At 37.9% G+C, this 16537-nt stretch overlaps 1 protein-coding gene across 2 annotated transcripts; it reads left to right on the top strand.

The window, feature by feature from the left end:
• Positions 1-12908: 12908 nt before the first annotated feature.
• On the top strand, positions 12909-16153 carry LOC103342435 (alpha carbonic anhydrase 4-like). Of its 2 annotated transcripts, none has more exons than XM_089043638.1 (7): positions 12909-13088; positions 14532-14719; positions 14849-14955; positions 15128-15230; positions 15523-15681; positions 15772-15825; positions 15951-16153. In XM_089043638.1, exons 1-7 carry the CDS (start codon positions 12974-12976, stop codon positions 16026-16028), a joined length of 804 nt encoding a protein of 267 aa, XP_088899764.1. In that variant the 5' UTR covers positions 12909-12973; the 3' UTR covers positions 16029-16153. The 2 variants fall into 2 exon arrangements, with proteins under 2 accessions (XP_088899764.1, XP_008244285.2); XM_008246063.2 differs by having other exon boundaries at positions 12911-13088; positions 14502-14719.
• The last annotated feature ends 384 nt before the right edge of the window (positions 16154-16537 follow it).

The raw sequence follows: 16537 nt of genomic DNA, 5'->3' as shown, positions 1-16537 counted from the left end.
GAGAGAAAAAGAAGGAAAATAAATATTAAAATAAAATGAAAGAAAGGACGGGAAAATTTGAAGAAAACAAATGGAATAGAAAATGAGAAAAACTCTACCTCATGCATGGCCACCAATTAGTTAGGAATGTTGGCTATAAAAGTACTTGCCTTCTTTCAGATAGTTTTGAGAGATAAGAAAGCCTCACTTGTGTGAGAGAGAAAATCCTCTAGAGAAAAAAACCAAGAGAGAGTTTAGCCACCGGTGTTTGGTGAGATTATTATTGTATTCTCATTATTTTTCTTAGTGGAAAATATAGTGTTAATTTTGGCCGTTTTATTTACACAAGGCTAGGAGAAGTCAGATCCTGGGAGTGCCATATTTATTTATTGTCTCTTTGATTTTTCGCCTTCTTTCCCAACAATTCATCCAATTATTTCCATTTCATAAAGCAATGTAATTACACAAGCATCAATGTAAGTTCAATTTTTCATTCAATGAAGTGTTCGAGAAATATTCACCCTTCGAAGAGGTAGGCACCTATTCCATATGGGTGGGTAAACATCTAAGTATCCTTCGAGAGATGTGCGAAGCCGAGAACATGGTAACTCGCTCGATGACTGGTTAACTCGTTTCAACCAAAAAAGAAGATAAATTTAAGAGGTTCTTCCATATTGAACAGAAACTTCGTCCTTTCAGTATGATATGCATCTCCATGAGACCATTTACTGACTTAGGCATTTGAGGTTCTAAAACCTTGAATATTCGTCCAACTAAGCTACAACGTACAACTCTGACCAAGTGGCCAACAGGTCCACCTAAGTGACAGAGCACAACTTTGTCTATTACTGCCCAACCAAGAGGCCAATCAGTCCACCTAAGCGACAGCGCAGAGCTTCGGTTATTGCTACCTAACCAATCGGCCAATAGGTCCACCAAAGCGACAATGCATAGCTTTGGCTACTTTTGCCCACCTAAGCGACCAACAGGTCCACTAAAGTGACAACTCACAACTCCAACTATAATTGTCTACTCAAGCACCAGTAGGCCAGTCAAGCAGTCTACAAACTCAACACAAATTTTGGTGAAAGCATGAACTCAAATTTTTATAGAAAATTGGCCAATCGGCCCAAGTTTATCAACAACAAAAAAAGGATAGTCAACAGAGACCAATATTTAAAGAAAATAAAGCTACAAGACTAAAGGAGATAAACAGTATTCACCTATTACAAGACTTCAACACTTGACTCTTGGTCAGCAACTTCCTCAGCTCTAGTCTTGTCAGCTGCAGCCACATGCTCATCAGAGCCAGCCACCTACTCATTAGCTTTGGCTACCTACTCCACAGTATCAGCCTTCACCTCATCAGATGCACCCTCATTGGCTTCATCCTCCTCGACTTCAAGCTCATCAACCACAGTCTCATCAACTACTTACTCTTCAACTGCCTCAATGTCCACAACAATAAACTGCTTATCTTCAGCAAGGGGCATCTCTAAGTAGAACATTTCAACATCTTCATCGTCAATGAAGTGACAGGAGGTAGCCTCTCTTGTAATCCAAGTGGCCCAGCTTGTAAGCATCAATAATGGCTTCGAACTTGGATTTGTTGGTGGTTTTTTGGTAAGTGTTGAACTTGGTTAGTAGCTTATCATAGCTTTGGGACAAGTCAACAAACTCATGCCTGAGTCAGGAGTAGGCCCATCTTCATTCATTCAAGGCAGAAGCAGATGAATCAAGTTCATAATCCTTCATAGCAAGGGAACTCTTCAGCAAGGACATATTTCTCTTCAAATATGAAATTTTCATCTCTTTCCACTTCTGCTCAGATTGATAACAGGTCAGTTAGAGCAGTATTCTTCTTATCCAACCTTTCAAGCTGAGAAGAAGGGGGCAACATAGACAAGCTTCAGATAGCCTCCACAACGAAAATCACTCTTTTTTAAAGCAAAACAAAAGCCTCATCCTTCTGTTTCTTCGGAGAAAGGTTTGGAAATGTACCAAGATCGTCGGCTTGACGTAAATGATCAACCAATCCGACACAAGCAGACAATATAACATGAAGTTTATCTTCAGCAGATAAGACACGCATGTGTCCCTTACAGAGCCAGGCTTGTCACCCATTGGGCCATCAGCTCGAGCACTTGTTGAACCTTTCTCCTGAGCAAACGAATCTTTGGCCTTTCAAACTGCAGGCATTCTCCCCTCAAAGAAAGCCATCAACTTTGGACCAACTCCACACTTGACTTCTCGTAACTCGGCAGGTGGCGTGAGCTTGCTAAGCAAAGAAGTAGCCTTCCCAGTTCGATCCTCATCTTTTGACTGATGCAGATGACTCAAACTTCTGTAGGGAAAGTTAGTAGCTCTTTGCTTCTAGGCAGACGAGCTAGGTTTTGTGCAGATGTCTTTGCAAGGCAGATCACTAGTTTTGAGCCTCTCAAGTGAAAACTTGAGTATAATATCTCGAATGTCTTACATACCACAAATCTTCTCGAATGTCTTTGCAAGGCAGATAACTAGTTCTAAGCAGACAACGAATAAGTAGTTCTTGCCTTAGTCTTCTCAGCATACGAGATTTTTTTCAAGCAGGACTTGATCAGAATAGAAGGAAGTCTACACTTCTTCCTCAAGGAGGACACATCTCTTGCTCGTAAGGTTCAGCCAAACTGGCTAGTTGGTCTTCACTGAGAAGAAAAAACAAAACAAAACAAAATCGTGACCTACCTTGTCGAGCACAGTAGCTTCCCTTCTCGATGCACAATTGTCTCCTCCAACATCCTTCTCTTTGCCGCAAGTTAGAAAGTATAATAAGATAAAATTGCAAGATGAAAAGTTATGAGGAGAAGCAAAGTATTTATAATGGTTGGGCATCCTTGGTCAAGAAGGAATCACAAAAGGCTTCACCAATTAGGAGCCCAACTCGATGAAGGAATTTCAAAAGCTTCCTCTAGTCAGGAGCCCAACTCTCAAAGGGAGCCTAGTTGCATTTGGGAGTTTGGAAAGCCCAACAAGAATTTCACATCTCTTACATGTCATACTAATCAATCACAAGGTGACACGAGGAGAGAGGAATATTCCTTTGGTCAAATGATTGTGCTAATTAAATCCGATTTAATTAGCCAATTATCCTTGATTTACGATAGGAATATCTCCCTAAATCAAGGATCCGATTTCCAACAAATCTCCTTGATATTATTGTGTCATTTAAAGATAATAATAATTCCTTTTCATATAGAAATTATTGTCTACAAACCCTAGCCAATAAGGAGATTCTATAAATAGATGGCATCTCACCACACATGAGGTAATTCCAAAACCCTTGAGAAACTCTCTCTCTCTCTCTCTCTCTCTCTCTCTCTCTCACGGCTCCGACTACCCCATCTCTCTCTTCTCGAAGAGAAAGCTCCATCCTTTCAATTAAAGTTTTATCTTCTTAAGACTGTTTAACTGACTTAGACATTGGAGGGCATCTGGCCAACACCCCCTGGGTGTGCTCCATTGACCGCATCTATTTTCCAAGGATCAAGGAAGAAGAAGATCGAGTGTGAAGAGGATCATCAGCGAATATTCTCCCCAAAGGAAATTTGTTCAAACAATGACGACGTCTGTGGTGGCAGTGGCAACAACGATGGTAGTAGCTCTGTTAGTTTTTGGTTGTTTGTTTGCAGTTTTCTTATTTTGTAATAATTGCATCAATCCCTTGTGAGTTGGGTGTTTGATTGGTTTTTAGTCTCTACTTGTATTTTGTACTTGTGAGAGTTAAAAGTTGTAGTTGTATTAGTAGATTTGGGCGCTGTGATTCATGTTTGGTTTATTTAGGCATGCAGCTTTTATGCCAAAATTTCTCTGGCCTTTTGTGGCCTATATCTAGATTAACCCTATGTGGTTACTATGCTTTTATATTTGTATTACCCCTTCATGGGCATTTGCATTTGCCCTTGTGGCTGATTTTGTGCCTAATTCATGAATACAATTATTGCTTTTCTTCTCACTCTATATTTTCGTCTCATTATTCTTACACATATTCTTTTGGGTAATTTTCACTTTACTACGGTAAAATTTACCGACTTTTAGAGTTCGATACATCAAATGTTTTTCGTCTAAGTCACATACATAATGTTTATTTTCATACCAATTTAATACGTTCATCAGTCATCCTGTCAGGACTTCCGTTAAAAGCTGACGTGGCGATCTGTGACCCAAGTGGCCCTAGATTAAATAAATAAAACAATATTATTAATTAATTAAAAAAGGGAAAAAAAACTTGAAAAAATTAAATACAAATCCATCTCCATGCACACAAAAAAAACCTTAACAACAAATATATAAACTAATAAAATAACATAAAAAATGGCATAACAACATAACACCTCCCCGACGCCCCAAATTTTAAAACAAAACATTCTCTCTCTTTAAAATCAAATACATATTAAATAATCTTAAAACTATATACATATTAAAGAATAAAAAAAATAAAAACAAAAACAAGAACAATGAAACTGTCACATCCCGGGATTGGCTCCGTCATAGCACGATATTGTCCGCTTTGGACCCCAGCCCTCACGATTTTTTTTTCTGGGAACTCACGAGCAACTTCCTAATGGGTCACCCATCTTGGGATTGCTCTAGCCCAAACTCGCTTAACTTCGGATTTCCCATGGAATTTGAAGCCAATAAGCTCCCAAAAGGCATCGTGCTAGATGAAAGCAGACATGTACATCTAAGGCACATCACCCCCTCTCCGTTGATCGACATGGGATGTTACAATCCACCCCCCTTAGGGGCCTGACGTCCTCGTAGGCACACTCGTACCATAAGGCAAAGTGGCTCTGATATTGAATTGTCACATCTTGAGATCGGCTCCGCCATAGCAGGATATTGTCTGCTTTGGGCCCCCGCCCTCACAGTTTTGTTTCTGGGAACTCATGAGTAACTTCCCAATGGGCCACCCATCTTGGGATTACTTTAGCCCAAACTCACTTAACTTCAGAGTTCCCATGGAATCCGAAGCCAATGAGCTCCCAAAAGGCCTCGTGCTAGATAGAGGCGGGCCTGTACATATAAGGCACATCACCCCATCTCCGTTGGTCGATTGGGATGTTACAGAAACCAAGCCCGAAAAATGCCTCAATCCTCGTATCATCCTCCCTCATCCCCCATCCTAACCTCCCCCACCCCAACAAAAGCCTAAACCCAAACCCAACCCTCTTCCTAGAACTCATTCTTTCAATTTCAATTTCAAGCCAACCCAATTCAAATCTTAGCACTACCCAATAAAAACAACCCTAGATTCAGATGTGTTCTTAACAACAGAGATAGAGAAAGAGATGGGGAGATTCAGATATATGGCTCCAGCCATTACATCAAGGCCTCATTCTTCCGCAAGGTCGTTCTCCAAGATGCCTCTAACTAACAAGTCTCATGTTTCCTCTATGCCACGGCCTAAGTCAGCGTTTGTGAAGCTTGCTTCTCGACTCCAAGTCTTGTGAGTCTAACTAGATCGGCCACATTGCCATCACCACAGATGTTGTTGGCAAGGCAACCAGACGACGCGAAATTTGCATCAAGCGGCGCGACACCATAAGAAACTACGAGTGGGGTGGGAAGGTTGGGTGTTAGGATTTTCTAGTTTCAATAATCCCAATTGTTTAGATACTTGATTGTTGGTTGACCTATTTCTTTGGGGAATCCCACTAGTCTAGAAGTTGTTAAATGTGGGACTATGTTTCCTTTTTCTGTTAGTTTGTTTCTTGTTAGCTCTATTTAAACACACCTTTTGAGTCTCTGAATAATATGTGAAATTTTTCCACAAACTTTCTTGTTCCCAGATAGCTTTATAGAGTTCAGTTCTCAACAGTTGGTATCAGAGCACTCCAATGGGGCTTGGTGAAGAAAGAAGCAACAACTTTCTTATTTGTAGCAGCAGTAGTCAATGGCCTCCGACAGCAATTACAGGCAACCTGCAATTCCTCACTTTAATGGTCACTATGACTATTGGAGTATGTTGATGGAAAATTTTTAAGATCCAAAAAGTATTGGAGTCTCCTTGAAAATGGCATTGAAGAATCACCAACATGAACAATTTTGATAGAAGCACAACGGAAAACAATGGAGAACCAAAAACTAAAGGATCTCAAGATAAAGAATTATCTATTCTAGGCAATTGATCGTGCAATCCTGGAGACTAAAAAAGACACCTCAAAGCATATTTTTCCATGAAGAAAAAGTTTCAATGCACAGCAAAGGTGAAATGTGCACAACTTCAAGCTCTTCGTAAAGAGTTTGAGACCCTCCATATGAAGGCAGAAAAATCAATCACAGATTATTTCTCGAGGACATTGGCTAGCAAACAAGATGCGTATCCATGGGGAGAAAATGGGAGATGTCACAATAGTCGAAAAAATTCTCCACTCAATGACTACAAAATTCGACTATGTGGTCTGCTTCATTGAGGAAGCACATGATATTGATGCGATGTTCATTGATGAACTACAAAGTTCCTTGCTAGTACATGAGCAGCGAATGTCAAGCCACATTGTGAAGGAACAAGCCTTGAAGGTCACCACTTATGGAGAACCATCCACAGGAAGATGATCTGGAAGAAGTCATGGTGGTCGAGGAAGAGGCAAAGGACGTGGTCGACATAGTCAGTCATCATACAACTTTGACAAGACCAACATCTAATGTTATCATTGTCACAAGTTTGGTCATTTCCAGTATGAATGCCCATATAAGGAGAAAGCAAAGCGAGTAATTTTAGAGAGACAGAGGAAGAGATTCTTTTGGTGGCATACATTGACAACAAGGAGTCTCATCCAAACACATGGTACCTTGACTCTAGTTGTAGCAATCACATGAGTGGCAACAAATCTCTATTCTCTTACTTAGATGAAACTTTTAGAGAAAATGTGAAACTTGGTAATAACTTTAGCATCTCTATCATGAGAAAAGAGAACATTAAGATTCATATGAACAATAGTGTGCATACAATCTCGAGTGTGTTTTATGTCCCAGAATTAATTAGCAATTTGATTAGCTTGGGGCAACTATAAGAAAAAGGGTATGTCATAATCATTCAAAAAGGCTGTTGTCAAATTAAACATCTAGAGAATGGTTTAATTGCACAAGTCAACATGGCAGCAAATCGAATGTTTCCTTTGCACACTCAAACTCAACATGGTAATCAAACATGCTTCTCCTCGATGGTGCAAGACTCAACATGGATATGGCACTATCGATATGGGCACTTGAATTTCACTAGATTGAAGACCTTGCAGCAGAAAAATATGGTAACAGGCCTTCCTCAAATTCAATCTCCTTTGGAAATTTGTGAAGAATGTATTCTTGGAAAACAACATCGTGATGCTTTTCCTAAAAGAGGCACATGGAGAGCTACTCAAGTACTTCAAGTGGTACACTCAAATATTTGCAGGCTAATCAATCCAACATCAAATAGTAATAAAAGGTACTTTTTTACTTTTATTGATGATTATAGTCGAAAGTCTTGAGTTTATTTTTGACAGAAAAATCTGAGGCTCTTGGTATGTTCAAAAGATTTCATGCTCAAGTTGAAAAAGAATCTGGCAAATCTATTAAGGCTTTTCGGACAGACTGAGGTGGAGAATTCAACTCACATGAATTTACTAGCTTTTGTGAGATGAATGGAATTCAAAGACATCTTACCACACCTTACACACCACAAAAAAATGGTGCATCATAGAGGAAGAATCATACAATCATGAACATGGTAAGAAGTGTGCTGGCAAAAAAAAGTGTTCCGAAGAACTTTTGGCTAGAAGCAGTCAATTGAAGTGTGCATGTGCTAAACAAAAGTCCTACAGTTATTGTAAAGAATATGACTCCATAGGAGGCTTGGGGTGAGCATAAACTAGCAGTTGATCATTTCAGAATATTTGGATGCATAAGATATGCACACATACCTGATAAAAAGAGAAGGAAGCTTGATGACAAAGGAGTCAAATGTGTTTTTATTGGGGTTAGTGAGGAATCCAAGGCGTACAAGTTATATGGTCCTATTACTCATAAGGTAATTATTAGTCGTGATGTCTTGTTTGATGAGGACAAAACTTGGGATTGGAATAGTAAGGAAAAGGTGTCAATTTCAGTGGATTTGAATGAAGGTGATGAAAGCAGGATTGATTGGCAATTGTAATCCCATGGTGACTCTTTGCCAGATGCTTCCATGGATGATCAAACTGAAAATCAACCACCAAATCTGGAAGAGCCGCGTCCAAGAAAAGAACCAGCGTAGATGACAGACTATGTAAGTAGAGATAAATTGTCAAATGACAATACAACTGTGTACTATGCTTTGTTTGCATAATGCAATCCAAAAACTTTTGGTAATGCAGTCAAGAATGAAAATGGAGGATTGCCATGGATGCAAAGATTGATTCCATTAAGAGAAATGACACTTGGGAGTTAATTGATCTTCTACATGGACAGAAGAGCATTGGTGTTAAATGGGTCTATAAAACAAAGCTAAATGAGAAGGGAGAGTTTGATAAATATAAAGCGCGACTAGTGGCTATAGGATACAAGCAAGAGTATGGGGTTGACTATCAAGAGGTCTTTGCTCCTATAGTAAGGTGATAAGTCCATAAATTTACACATTTATGTACTCTTTGTACTTAGTTTTTGTGGGAGAATTTGATTAAAAAGGAAATACAACTTTTTGGTGAAGTTTTTGTACAAGATCAGTTGGAGATGAAAGCTAAGATCTTGAAGATGATCGTGGAATTTTTCTAAAATTTTCGGAGCAACCAATGAGAGTTGTTTGCACTAAATCTAAACAGATAGAAATAAGGCTAACTTACAGGTGACGTGGAAGGTTTGGACCTGAGAAGCCTTCGGTCCGTGGTGTCTTCCCTCAAGGTGCAACACTGGATTCGGCTTGGAGAAAGAAACAGCATGTGAAGCCTAAGGCACCGATGTGGTGCCGGCCGAAGATCCTCTGATGCCAAAGTTAGTGACTAAGAGCAATTCTATTGACAGTGTGAAAGTACAAGTCAAGTAAACAGTCTCTCCTCTTGGCTGGGCCAAGGCGCTCTATTTATAGAGAGCTTTGGTAATGCTCTTAATACTCAGTTTCGATGTGGGACTCGTGGGAGTGTCTTCGGCGGTCGACACGTGCCTTGACAAGTTCTGGAGTTCCGAGGTGATCTGTCAGAATCGGTTGAGTGTGCTGACCGGTTCCTTGGCATACGCTACCGAAGGTTTGCGAGGGTGTAGGTTGTAGGCACTTTTACCGATTTGACCTCGTAAGAACCGGCAGAGTGTGCCGATCGATCCTTCGGCATAACTCATCAAGCTGGTATGACAGGTTTGCATTCCACATGTCATGACGTGAGTGGGGGGGTCAGATATGGTACAAACAAGAGCAGTCATTGAAGTTAGGTCAGCATAAGGTGCAATCCCGTTAGATTTGAGTTACTGTGTGAAAAAGGAAATTTGAAGGTCTTCCCAATTTTTCCTTAAGGCGTGCAATATATGGTTAGAAAAATAAGACAAAGATATAAAATTTACAAAAGGAACAACCTAAAAAGTGCATGCAAATTAACTAACGTGTGATCCCAGTCAAAGTAGGAAGAGGAGTCAATTGCTTACTCATTTTGGATTTATGTTTTAAATAGGTTTTTCTTTATTTTTGGGCTGCTGTAAAAGCCCAGCTAGGGTAGGAATAAACGTGTAGTGTTTTATTTAAGCATGAGAAACAACTCCTTTAGGGACGAAAAGACTTGGAGAAATTGGAGACACCGGAAGAGTACCGCAAGTGGCTAACTTTTTTGTTTCTTCCTTATGTTTTTGCTTATGCCGAATTCTATGATTATGAATTTTCTTTTATTAGGGCATGATGTAGCCTTAGTATGATAATCTAGTTTTCTTATTTTACCTATCTATTGACTACCGTTTGATGTTGGATTCTTAATCACTATGCTTAATAACTTGGTTGATTATCTTGATGCTTGATCACCATCTAGACTTTTAATTGAGTTAATCTTATGTAAATTATAGTAATACCATACGTAATTTGAGGCTTGCTTCTTGTGATTAAGATTTGTAATTCGTCGAGGGTAAATACCATACTCCTAGGGTTTACATGCTTGTTAGAGATTTTCACTTATCTTAATGATTTTCTATGTGTTGATATTTGACTTAAATATGATAGGTGAATTGCATGTAGGAATATACGAGTTAGCCAAAATACCATAGGTAATTCATGAAAAAGGAAAATGAAGCGGCAACATCAAATGGTTAGTTAATATGTAGGTGAATAAGAGGTTAGATCGGATTACTAGTGGTGAATTGATTGTCCTAGTGATTTTATCAATTTGAACTTCTCTTATTTTTGTTTCGTGACTTTCTACTTGTTTTGTCTTTTAATTTCATTGTTTTAGTTAATTAAATCATTCTTTCAAAAACCCCTTTTGTGTTTACGTGAGTATGCTACGTGTTTAATTTCTTATTAATATAATTAGAGTAGGTAAAGTATTTTGTGAAGTAAATTAGGTTAGACTAATTGGAAGTTGAACTCAATCCTCGTGGGACTGACCTCGTATTTGCCATAGTAAATTACAATTGACCTTGTGCACTTGCGAGTATAATTAGTTTGTGTTTAGACTAATCTTTATAATCTTCATTTTGCAGGTTGTTTAAAATTCACAACACAAGGCACGACACCATTTGTTTGGTTGTGTCTTTGGCAGCACGGAAGGCTTGGCCCATTTTCAACTTGATGTAAAGTCAGCCTTTCTACATAGTGACCTAAAAGGACAAATTTTTGTTGATCAGCCCCTGGGTTACGTACAAAAGGGAAATGAGAGTAAGGTTTATAGGTTGAAAAAGGCTCTATATGGACTGAAACAAGCACCTCGGGCTTGGTACAGTCGTATAGATGCATACTTCACAAAGGTGGGTTTTCACAAGTGTCCCTATGAACACACTATATTTATCAAATCTAGAGGAGGTAAAATTTTGATTGTTTGCTTGTATGTAGATGATTTGATCTTTACTGGAAATGATGAAACTATGTTTGCTGAGTTTAAAAAAACTATGATGGTTGAATTTGATATGACTGATCTAGGAAAGATGCGCTACTTTCTTGGTATTGAAGTGGTGCAATCTTTTGCTGGAAATTTTATTGGACAAAAGAAGTATGTGCAATAGATTCTTGAGAGATTTTGAATGGTGGGTTGCAATCCAGTCAAGAATCCAATTATACCAGGAGAAAAGCTCACAAGTGATCTTGAAGGAAAGAGGGTTGACAATACTTTTTATAAACAAATCATTGGAAGTTTAATGTATTTGTTAGCTACTCGACCAGATATAATGTATGTTGTGAGTCTACTTAGCAGGTTTATGGAAAGACCAAGTTAACTTCATTTTGCTACTACAAAGAGGGTACTTCGTTACTTGCAAGGTACAAACTGACTTTGGCTTGTTCTATGAAAGGAGTGAAAATTCAGATTTGATTGGGTTTAGTGATAGTGATTATGCTAGAGATTTAAAAGACAGGAAGAGCACATCAAGTCATGTTTTTATGTTGAGTTCAGAAGCTATTTCATGGTCTTCAAAGAAATAGCAGGTTGTCTCTTTGTCTACAACAGAAGCTGAGTTCATAGCTACTGCATCTTGTGCATGTCAGGATGTTTGGTTGAGAAGAATTCTTGAAGAGTTACAATACTGTCAGCAAGGTCCTACACATATTTTTTGTGATAATAGTTCGACTATTAAACTATCCAAAATCCAGTGCTCCATGGAAGGAGCAAACATATTGATGTGAGGTTTCACTTTCTTCGAGATCTTACCAAGGAAGTTGTTGAGCTTGTCTATTGTCTAAGTGAGGATCAAGTTGCAAACATTTTAACCAAACCACTCAAGATAGATGCCTTTGTGAAGTTACGAGAGTTACTTGAAGTTTATTCAAGATCTTCTGTAAATTGAATGCTTGAATAGCATTCAGTTTAAGGGAGGGAATTTTAGGATTTTCTGGTTTCAATAATCTCTATTGTTTAGGTACTTGATTGTTGGTTGACCTATTTCTTTGGGGAATCCTCACTAGTCTAGGAGTTGTTAAACAAGGGACTATGTTTCCTTTTTTTTTTCTTCATGTTAGTTTGTTTCTTGTTAGCTCTATTTAAACAGACCTTTTGAGTCTCTGAATGATATGTACAATTTTTCCACGAACTTTCTTGTTCCCAGATAGCTTTATAGAGTTCAGTTCTCAACATTGGGATGGTGGTCGGGGACACTGAGCTGGGGGTGGGCCTTTTTTGGGCTTGGTTTCATCATTCTTGTTTGTTTTACTTTAATATATATTTGATTTTAAAGATAATGGTATTTTGTTTTCAATTTTTGGGGCATGGGGAGGTTTTATGTTACTTTTAAAAAAATATTATATTATATATTTGATGTTAAATTTGTAATTAATTATTTAAAAAAATTTCTAGTCCACGTGGCATAATACGTGTGTCTATGTGGAGTCTATGTAGACTCATTGGCTGTCATGCCGATGTTTTAACAGAGGGATTGACGAAGGCACTAACTAACGTAATAAATTGGTATGAAAATAAACATTATGTATGCAACTGGGACCAAAAAAATTTGATGTATCGAACTCTAAAAATCGGTAAAAGTGACCCCTTTTCATTTCTTATTACAAAACCAACCCCATTGTGATCGAGCTGCTTACTAGTAAACTGTAAACGCACCAATGGTAACTATTGTGATATTTACCAACTTACCGTTACATCATTACCAGCAGGTGGAAAGCCAGAGATCAAAGCCAAGAAAACCGTTACAATGCTTATTAGAGCGTGGGGTTAAGGAAAAGACACAATACTCCTCTGGTCTGCAAGACCAAAATGCATTCTCTCTCTCTCTCTCTCTCTCTCTATAAAATAACTCTTCTTTACTCATTCTGACATGCCATTTCAAACTCCATCACCAAAACTCCACCAAACCTAGAGACCACATGATGTGCTCCAACTTCTTCCTTCTCTTTTTAGCAGCTTCTCTCATTTTCTTGCCTCATCAGTCCTTCTTCACCATTTGCAGAGCAGTACTCGATCAGCCTAATGATGAAGTTGGTAAGCTCTTAGTCTCTCTCTTCCACCTCTGTTTTCTTTCTTTTCTATTGCATGTTGTGATGAAAGATCACATTGTCCAGGGTGTGTGTGGCAATGATTTTGCAGATATTTGTTCTGTTGGGTTTTGTTTTCTGATATTGTACACTGTTTTTAATTCTTTGCTTTCCACATTTGTTCATCCAAGCACACATGGAAACATCCATAAAATCTTTTTGAAGTTTATTTGATGAGTAACTCTGGGAAATATAAATACAAATTATCTCTGTACTACTGTGAGCAGCTTACCAATTCCTTGGCAACATTGCCACTCTCTCTCTCTCTTTCTCTCTCTACACACACACACAGAGACATAATATATTGGCTAATGCTGAAATGGCAGCTCCATTTTTCTCAAAACCTTTTGTTCTGTGATTCATAATTGAATCATATCAGAAATCAAGCCAAACACTTTGAAATTGAAGTATCATCTTTTTATCAGAAAAGATATAAAGGTTCTTTTTTTTGGGGGGGGTTCACATTCTATGGGTCAATCAGGTAATGAGATCACAAGAAGTCATTTTGATACTGTTTCTTGCATTAACTGGATCTTCAATATTGTTGAAAATCACCCATCTGTTGTTATTGTTTCTATTATGACAACCTTTATGGTGTTTATGACATATAGCCTTGTGTTGTTGATATATTGTACATATAAAAAGGTTCAATGCAGCCCCTAGGGCCTAGACTTTTTCTCATTGTTATGGTTCTTTACCCAATGGTAGCTATCTTCCACAAGTCAACAATGCCTCATTGGCAGCAACAAGTTAATTATTTTAAAATTATGCATGTGGTTAAGATCTAGGTGATTCAAATCTTTAGATACCCATGTCGCAGTTTGAACTTTCTTGTGAAAAGAAGTAGGCTTCTATTTTTATGCATTTGAATTTAGGTAGCATTGTCATGTGATTGAGCACCATATTCCATGCCTCAGTTTTGGACCATATGACATCTTTTTGGTATGCTTGGGAATAAAGAAAGTATTAGCTTCTCCTCTTTCTATTTGTAATAGGTTTGAATCAATCTCAGTTTCCTTCCAACTTTTCGCTTCTTATAATATCAATCTATCTTTTTGGTTTTAATGAACAGCATCCACATCTTTTCTTTGTCTGAGAAAAGAAAAGATGCTCTCTCTCTCTCTCTCTCACACACACACACACACACACACAAAGAGACTGTGAATATGGGCAGTACTTTGAGACTTTGGTTATCCCATGAAAAGTGGAATATTTTAGTTTTTGACACAGCTGGGAAGTGGTTTAAGATAAGGAAAAATTATTCTAATTCTTGCCTTTGAGCATTAACATATACCTTGTGATGTTACTAATCATATTTTTTTTATATATACTTTGGTGTTGGGTTGGGGAATATGAGCAGGTAATGAAACCAAATTTACTTATATTGAAGGAACTGGTAAAGGACCAAAGAAATGGGGCCAGATTGACCCACATTGGAAAGTCTGTGATAATGGAAAATTGCAGTCTCCAATTGATCTTCTTGACCAAAGGGTGCAGGTTTTCCCTAACTTGGGGAAATTGAAAAGGGACTACAAACCAGCTCCTGCTACTGTGAAGAACAGAGGACATGACATTACGGTGCGCTATGCCTGAGTGTCTACTCTTCTATTCTCTTCCATAGTCTCCATGACTAGAAGTTCAATCCAATTAATTGAATATATTTGTAGCTGATCATTTTTACTTGTATTCAAAATGAAATTTTATCAGGTGAGGTGGAAGGGAGATGCTGGAAAAATTAACATAAATGGGACTGACTTTGGATTGCTACAATGTCATTGGCATTCACCCTCAGAACACACATTTAATGGATCCAGGTTTCTTATTTTGGTTTCTCTCTCTTCTTTTTTTCTTTTTATCTGATGTGAACAATTGTTACAAGTACCATGCTAATTCATATAATTACAGTATACTGAACAATTGCTTTTGTTTTCATTCAACCACTTCTAATGTCTGTCATCATCTTTCTTCCTCTCATCTTCTTTACAGATATGCTTTGGAACTTCATGTCATTCATTTAAGCTCTACTCATAAGATTGCTGTTATTGGAATTGTGTACAAATATGGCCGGCCTGATCCCTTCCTTTCGAAGGTATTTCTGTTAGCCGCTAAACATTCATAAATTTGAATGCTCATGATGGATGCATGCATAATAAATTGATTGTAACATTCCCTGTATTCTTCATGTAACTTCCATTTCTTTGCTGCACAATTGGTTGAAATGATTTAACAATCACATGGTTTTTTTCTCATATATGAGAACTTCCAACTTTTCTCATGAACTTGTACCAACTTGACATTTTAGCAGCTGAATTGTTTCATATTTCAGATTTTGTGTTCTTACTTTATTTATTTATGTATTTTAAATTATTCCATTGTGGCAGCTGCTCCACCACATAAAATCAGTTGGGACAAAAGAGGTTGACATAGGGATGATTAATTCTGGAGACATTAAGTTTGGAAGCAGAAAGTATTACAGATACATTGGTTCTCTTACAGTTCCTCCCTGCACTGAGGGTGTAATTTGGACAATAGTCAAAAAGGTCTTTCACTAAAACATCTGTTGGTTCTCTTAAATTTGAATCTTTTACACCAAAGATGCACTTATGAACATGTTAGTTTTCTTTTTATAGGTGAGGACAGTTTCGAGGGAGCAAGTTCGAGCGCTAAGGGAGGCCGTTCACGATGTAAGTTTTTCTTCTTCTTCTTTTGTTTTTTGGTGATCCACAACAAAAGCATATGTCATCTTCAATCCGTTGGTTTCATCTTCAATCTGAAGTTAAAATTCAATGTTTGTGTTTGTGGCTTTCAGGGATTTGAGGCAAATGCCAGGCCAACTCAGCAATTGGATGGAAGACCAGTGTTGTTATACACTCCAAGAGACAATTGAGGATCAGCTTAGGTCTATAAAAATTGAAGAGAGATGTGTTTATAACTTACAACCACATGTTGGAACATATCCCAATTTCTTGGGTGCTTCATGATAAATAAAAATTAATCATATACATTTATGCACATTTTCAACCTTGAAATGCATCTTCCACACATGATTATGAAAGTTCAAAAACAGATTTTGACAGGGTCAAGTAATAGCCATTAAATCAAAATCAGATTAATCAAACAAACAAATTGGTGAATCACGCTTTCTTTCTTTTTTTCATGTCCTTCAAATTCCCTCACGACCCAACTCCTTCAAACAACACTCAATTCTTCCCCAACATCTTTACCTACTTACCCATTATACTGATCCCCAATTGGAAAATGACACAGAGAATACAAATGACAGCGTCAACCCAACCCCGACAGCCACCCACTTCATAATTGCGTTTATGGGTTTTCTAACAATTAAATATTATTTTAATTTTATTCGAATGATACCCTTAAATATATTAGCAATAA

Source organism: Prunus mume, linkage group LG8 (assembly GCF_029339155.1).
Source record: "Prunus mume cultivar Tortuosa linkage group LG8, ASM2933915v1, whole genome shotgun sequence".
Lineage (NCBI taxonomy): Eukaryota > Viridiplantae > Streptophyta > Magnoliopsida > Rosales > Rosaceae > Prunus > Prunus mume.
This window is presented reverse-complemented; position numbering and strand designations above follow the sequence as displayed.